Genomic DNA, 6,636 nt, shown 5'->3' with positions numbered 1-6,636 from the left:
TTTTGAGAGAAGATATAATGTGAACCTAAACTGATTGGCCAAAAGACATAAACCCTGCTGGGCGGAAAAGGAGCTGTGACTAGTATACTCAATATTTGTACTTCATCACTGAGCCAATGAAACACTAAGGATGTGGGGTGGGGGATTACATATATCTGCCAGAGCGTTTGATCTAAACAGTCTATGTAAGCAGAAGAAAGAAATGTTTTATGTTGTACTTACTGACTAAATTGATTCATTTGTTTCTCACTGCACTTTTGTAATCAAATCTCCTTCCTTCATTAAGATAATTACTCAGACAGTCTGGGACAACAGAGTCTGAGACAAGACCAACTACTGTAATTTAATTAGAAAGACTTTACTTTGCTGAGGCTGCAAGGCAGAGGGGGGGGGGCGATAGATAGATCGATAGATAGATAGATAGATAGATAGATAGATAGATAGATAGATAGATAGATAGATCGATAGATAGATTTTTAGCTTTTCTGGGGTTGAATTCAAACTCATTGCGAGTAGGGATTTTCTCCACCAGGTGGTGATGCAGGGCTGTCATAACCAGTCACAGGGACAGACTGAGACGCAGCAAGGAGCACGGGCGTAAAGCCTGACAATAAAGCAATGACTTTTTGTTTATTTAAAGATAGCCCCGCTTCTTGTTTTCTTTATTAAGTCTAAAGCCTCCAGGTTTATTCGTCGCCATAGATAAAAAAGGGATATTTACTGCGATTAGACTGTACGGGAGCAGATAAGCTCTCAGGCCACTACAGTAGTTAATTCCACTGTTTGATTCCTATCTGGAACTGAAGGTCAAGTGTGGTATTAGAGTACAGCCACAGACTAGTATGCCATTAAATGAAAACCTTCTGACTCAATTTTCTCTTTAACAACTACAATAAATCAGAGGAGCGCCACCGCTGAGCAGATCGTGCCTCTAACCCAGGGCTTGCCAGTTGTTCCCTGCCCGGCCAGTTAGTTCAGTATTGATTCTCTGTCTCGCTGTGATACCACTATAACCATCCAACCTATGAATACTGAGCTCACAGCACTGGCCTGAAATCCAGTGCACACTGCCCTCGAAGGGGAGAGGAAACGCCATGAGAGTAGGGACTCAGCTCCCCCTGTGGGCTCTGGACTGTAGTGCTTTGATTAAAAACCTCTGCCCTGTTGGTCTACCTGCTTCAGCCCCTACACTTTTCACCCTATCCCCCCTCACCATGACACCTAACATAACTTAACCCCACTCACACACACACACACAAACTTGCTCACACGGTGCTGTGATAAATCATTCAGTCCATGGCCAACTTTTGAGATATATCATACAGCAGGATGTCAAAATGATTATTATTAACAAAAACATTAAAGAGCCATCAGAGCAAGGATGGAGTACCAAGCATGGCAGTGCCTAGTGAATCTGACTGTAGAGGCCTCAGACTCATCAATTGAAGGCCCATATAGCCACAGAGGAAAAATCTAGTATTGTGAAATATGTTTATTACACAAATGAATGTATATCTTTTTTTGATTTTGCATTTTTTTCTTGTGAAACATTGGATACTTTCACCTCTTCAGGCCTCTAAAAATCCTTTAAATGCTTAAATGTTGAACTGCTCACTCAACTCATGTCCACACTAAAGTCTTAATGTGGTCTGAAGGGTCAAAAGATGGCATTACTTTATTCTAAGAGGTCACAAGCCAAAAAGGTGGGGAACCACTACTGTAGAGAAGAAGCTCATTTTACAGTGTATCGCCTGTTTATAATCCCACAAGCCCAAAGTCCTGACTGACTCAGAAAATGTGTTCAATAGCCTCACAGAATTTCAAAAGAAGTCTCGCGATTTTATGACAGACTTTACTGTGGATGCACTTTTAAAACACAATGGAAGGATAATAAAAAAAAATTATATTTCCATTCCATTGCCATCCAGCTGCATATCTCTGCCTGCTCGGTCAGGCCCCTCTACTTATGTGATATAATGATTATCCAGCTCAAGCTCAAGGTGTGTGCAGACCAGCTCCCACCTGTGCAGAGGTAATTACAGTTTCACTCTTCTCCAACAGTCATTGGGAACAAGACCATAACTCTGAAAGTGAGACACTACTTAACCACACCACACCTGCACACTCACACTCATATATTCCCCCTCCACACACACATACAGAAACACCATTCTTACATTACACATATGCTCATAAAGTTGGCCTCATTTTGAGGGATTTATTGCATTCTAATAAGCATCAATGTGATTTAATACAGCAAGTAATATTCATTTTTAACAGAACGATTTAAGACTCCTGGAATCTGTAAAACAGTAGTGAAAATGATTCAATATAGAAAAATATATTAAGTACCATAATCAGCATATCCCCACCAGCAAACAAAGAAATGAAACAATTCTTTAACTTTATCATTTATGGAGGGACACACTTTTTCTTGGAATTGCAAGAATCTTAAACATGTTCCAAAATGTACCCATGTAAGAGTTCAGAGGTAGACCACAAGGACTGAATAAACTCCAAATATTTCAAGGGAAGAACCTGGAAGACCTGTCCAAGAACAACTATTAGTGCTTGTACATGAAAATCAGCCGTTTAGAGAAGGACGATACATATTTTATGTATTACCTTCATATTAACAGATAGAACTTCATGATTGATAAATCTACCTCAATATATATAATTTCAAAAACCAGTACACATAAAGATCATTTCCTTCTATCCAACAGTCAAGATAACATTCTTTAGATGCATCATCCACAGTTCCTATGACATTTATTGCCATAATGCTGCGGGACTTTCCATTTCTCAAAAGTAGCTACAGACCAGCCAACAAATGATAAAGGGCTTGAAATTTCATGTGTGGTAAACTACATCTACTGGCCATGTTTGTACAGAGTCCCAGCCCCTCAGGTGCTGTTATTCACTCATCGTAGTGCAATGCGTGTCATGCTGCATTTCCAGTTAAGGGTGTGTTCATAAGGGTGTGTTTGTAAATGCAGCCTGACAACCTATTAATTAAACTGGAAAAACATACTTCAATTTAAGAAGAGCAGAAATAGTTGTTGTTTAAATTAACTGAATTGAGAAAAAACGAATTCTGCTCTGAATTTGAAAGACAAATGGTCCATTGTGAGGGAAGCTGACAAGCTTTTTGTGGAAGTAAATTTGGCCCCGATTTCAAATAGATATTCAAATGCTCTGCCGCACCTCCTCCCTAACCAGTGTTCAGCTGATGTGTTCACTATGCAAAACAGAAATGTGACACTGGCATCACTCCACGACTACTCTGTTTGATTCAGAATCTATTCTAACCATTGAAAGGTAGCTTATAAACACACCCAATAATTACACACTTGCACCAAGACAGACACAAAGAAAATGCAGTGACATCCAAGCTAATTACACAAGGTCCATTAACATTTTAAATCCTTGGAATTTTTGTTGAAAATCTATTTTAGCATGCCTGCAATACAAGATGAACATGGTTTCTCCTTGTTAGAACATTATAGTTTGATTCCATTGTGCTGGTTCAGTGAATCCTGGAAAAATACCTATTTCAAACAGGGGATTTGACTGTGGTTTGTTGCTGTTTTGTTTATGTTGCTGTTGTTCAACCTCTCACAGCCTCTGAGTCTCCCTGGAAGGCCCTGTTGTCATAGAGATGCTGATGTCTCTCTGGGTCGGGGCTCGCTGGGTCAGTCAGTGGGACTTCGTACAAGGGTTCTCCTCCTGTCACTGTGATCACAGTGACATCTGGTGGCGATTCAACGGAAATGCTCTCTTTTGTCTCCTCCTCAACTCCCAGGGCCTTCAGGATGTCGCACTTACACATGGGGCAGGTCCTCCTCTCCAGCAGCCAGGGCTCGATGCAGGCTTTATGGAAGATGTGGTCACATGTTAGCACTGTCACCACTTCGCCTGCCTTGTAGGGTTCAATACACACAGCACACACATGGGAGTCAGAAGTAGTTTCCTCATCCCCTCTCTTGAGGGTGCGTACTTGTAGACGCCGAATCGCCTTCTTAGCCTCAGACTTCAGCTTCCTCTCAGTGCGCCTATGCATATTCAGACTGTAGAGACGATTTGCTGAGATAAACACAAAGTAGGCGATCGAGGCTGCCGTCACAATGAAGAAGGCAATGGACAGGAAGTAAAGCCAGTAGGTGTCCATCCAGGGTCCATGAGGGCTGCCTACATTAATGATCATCTGAACGTCTGTCCCATTCTTCACCAACTTGACAACCTCCATGCCCTGAGTGTTGCCAACCATGATAGCCACAATACCAGTTGCCTCTGAGTGTGCCATGTGAGTGGTGCTGTTGCCACTGCCATCCACATTATACACCACCACGCCAGCTGCTCCTTGACGTTTGGCAGCATTGATCTTCTCGCTGAAGGTGCAGTTGCCCCTTTTAACCAGGGCTATCCAAGGCGGTGAGCTGGAATTGCGGTTGTAGACGGGATCTGAGCCACAGCCTCTGGGGTCTCCCTTGGGAAGCGCAACAATGCCGGAGGCTTTCTCCACGGGAGAGCTACGACCATACACCCCGCACTCACAATATTTGTCCATAGTCACATTGTTGCTGTTAACATAGCTTATTTCCACCACTGCTGTCCAAAACACCAAGGCAGCTGAATAGTGAACAAGCCCGGACAAACACAGCAAAAGCAGCAGACAGTGTTGTGTCTTCTTACCCATGGTAACACTCTTCTGAAAACAACAGGAAGCCCTCGGTTAGCTTCTTTAGCTGCTTTAAAACTCCTTTGTTAGTCCCAGTTCCTGGTTTGTTCGAGCCACAGCGATCTGTCTACAGCTACGGTTTCACCCAACCTGCTGTCTACAGTAATCTGATATGAGCCTTTGGTAACATAACACGAGCTCTGCGTCAGCCACTCACCTCTCGTTATCTTCCTGAACCTTGAACACTGAGCACTCCACGCAGAGGGCAGGGTGCTGGTATTCAACAAGTTGAAGAACACAAAACACACAGACCTGTGCTGTTTCAAGAGCCAAGGAACAGCATACGAGAAGGCAAGGCGCGATAAGCAAAATGATAAGGATCATTTCCTGAACATAGGTCAGTAACACAGAGCGATCTTGTGAAACTAATAAAAGCTGATGACTTTTCCTTGTGTAATGATGATTAAAGCAACTCCACCAGTTTATCTGGTTTGGCTGGCTTCCTTCCCCTATTTGCGACCAACAATTGCCGTAGTGAAAAGCAAACTGACAGTTATTACTCCCTGTGGTAATTCACTCTAAAAGACAGTTACAGTCTGCTTCTACCACACATTTAACAAACACACATATACAAATTATAAATGTGTCTTTCAAATCACACAGGTTTTGCACACAATTAAATAATACAAAGGCTTTCCCTGTGTTTGGATACCTAGAGGCACTTAAAGAGCTTTATTCCACAGAGCTAGCATACCAATGACAACTGAGATGGAACAAGGCATTGTCAAGTTTCCATTGTATCTTCTTACACACAAGTGAAAGCACGCACACACACACACACACACAATGAGAGAGACAGAGAGGCTTCCAGTGACAAATGAGATGGAGAGGTTTCTTGCCAAGCTGCTATTTTACCTTACTTCTCCAACACACACACACATGCACACAAACCGCAGTACACTGGCCTCTGCAGAATGTGCTATTAAATAATTTATCTCAATGGGACAAAAATCTGTAAATAAAAGAAAGCCTGGTATTTATTCTTAGTACTGCTGCAGCTCACAGTTCTTGATAACAGGAACAATGGTGCTGCTTTGACCCTTAAATTCCTGAAACTGGAATTATTACCTACACACAGTGACACAGCAGAAGGTAAAGCACGATGTGAAACCCACAAATTCACTGCACTGAGAATTTCTTTGTTGCACCATAAACAATCTATCATAAACATTTTCAAGATATCCTCAAAGACTTTCTGCTCCAATGCTGACATCTGCTGGTTGGATTAGGTTTTGGTCAAAGACAACAAACTGCTGCACCAAGTCAGGGCTGCCTGAGTCACTCAGAAATCCAGGCCTAAACACTGTGAATAACAATAGCTGATATAACGTCTGATGTATGTGTGTGTCATGAATACAGATGATTTTATCCAAAGATATATTTTGTATTTGAAGACATCACCTTGAAGCACTGGTTAATTTTAATGTTAGCATACTTGATGATAAAGTTAAACACGTCCTCATCCGAAGCAGAAGTAGAAACACAGAGTGGAAACACCACAACTATATCAGCCAGTCTGGTGATGATATAATGCCCACATATAAAAATACCATGAGATAAAACTGAAGTCACATTCTATGCAGACCCACAGGGTTCACTATTAAATGAATAAATAAGAAATGAAAAGGCTTTTAAATAAATACAGACAAGTATTATATATCATAGCCACAAAATTTGACATAAAAACTGTTGGGATTAAATAAACATGACCTGCAATAAACTCTGTTATTGTGAAAAGAAGCAGGATGAAAGAGCATTTCATGAATTTGAGCTTTAAAAATGTTTCAGATTTTTTTATTTAATATTAAACACTGTGTCACGCACAGCTACACATTTCATTTGAAGTCAAAAAGTAGTCAAACTACAAGACCAATCAAATATATATATATATATAT

General features: G+C 41.2%; 1 protein-coding gene across 1 annotated transcript; it reads right to left on the bottom strand.

The window, feature by feature from the left end:
- Nucleotides 1–2,198: 2,198 nt before the first annotated feature.
- Nucleotides 2,199–4,993, bottom strand: LOC139300160 (E3 ubiquitin-protein ligase RNF128-like). The gene has a single exon (XM_070923204.1). It carries the CDS (start codon nucleotides 4,697–4,699, stop codon nucleotides 3,611–3,613), a length of 1,089 nt encoding a protein of 362 aa, XP_070779305.1. The 5' UTR covers nucleotides 4,700–4,993; the 3' UTR covers nucleotides 2,199–3,610.
- Nucleotides 4,994–6,636: the final 1,643 nt, after the last annotated feature.

The sequence above is a fragment of the Enoplosus armatus genome, chromosome 1 (genome assembly GCF_043641665.1).
Source record: "Enoplosus armatus isolate fEnoArm2 chromosome 1, fEnoArm2.hap1, whole genome shotgun sequence".
In the NCBI taxonomy this organism is placed as follows: Eukaryota; Metazoa; Chordata; class Actinopteri; order Centrarchiformes; family Enoplosidae; genus Enoplosus; species Enoplosus armatus.
The sequence above is the reverse complement of the archived record's forward strand: the minus strand, read 5'-3'. Positions and strand labels throughout refer to the sequence as shown.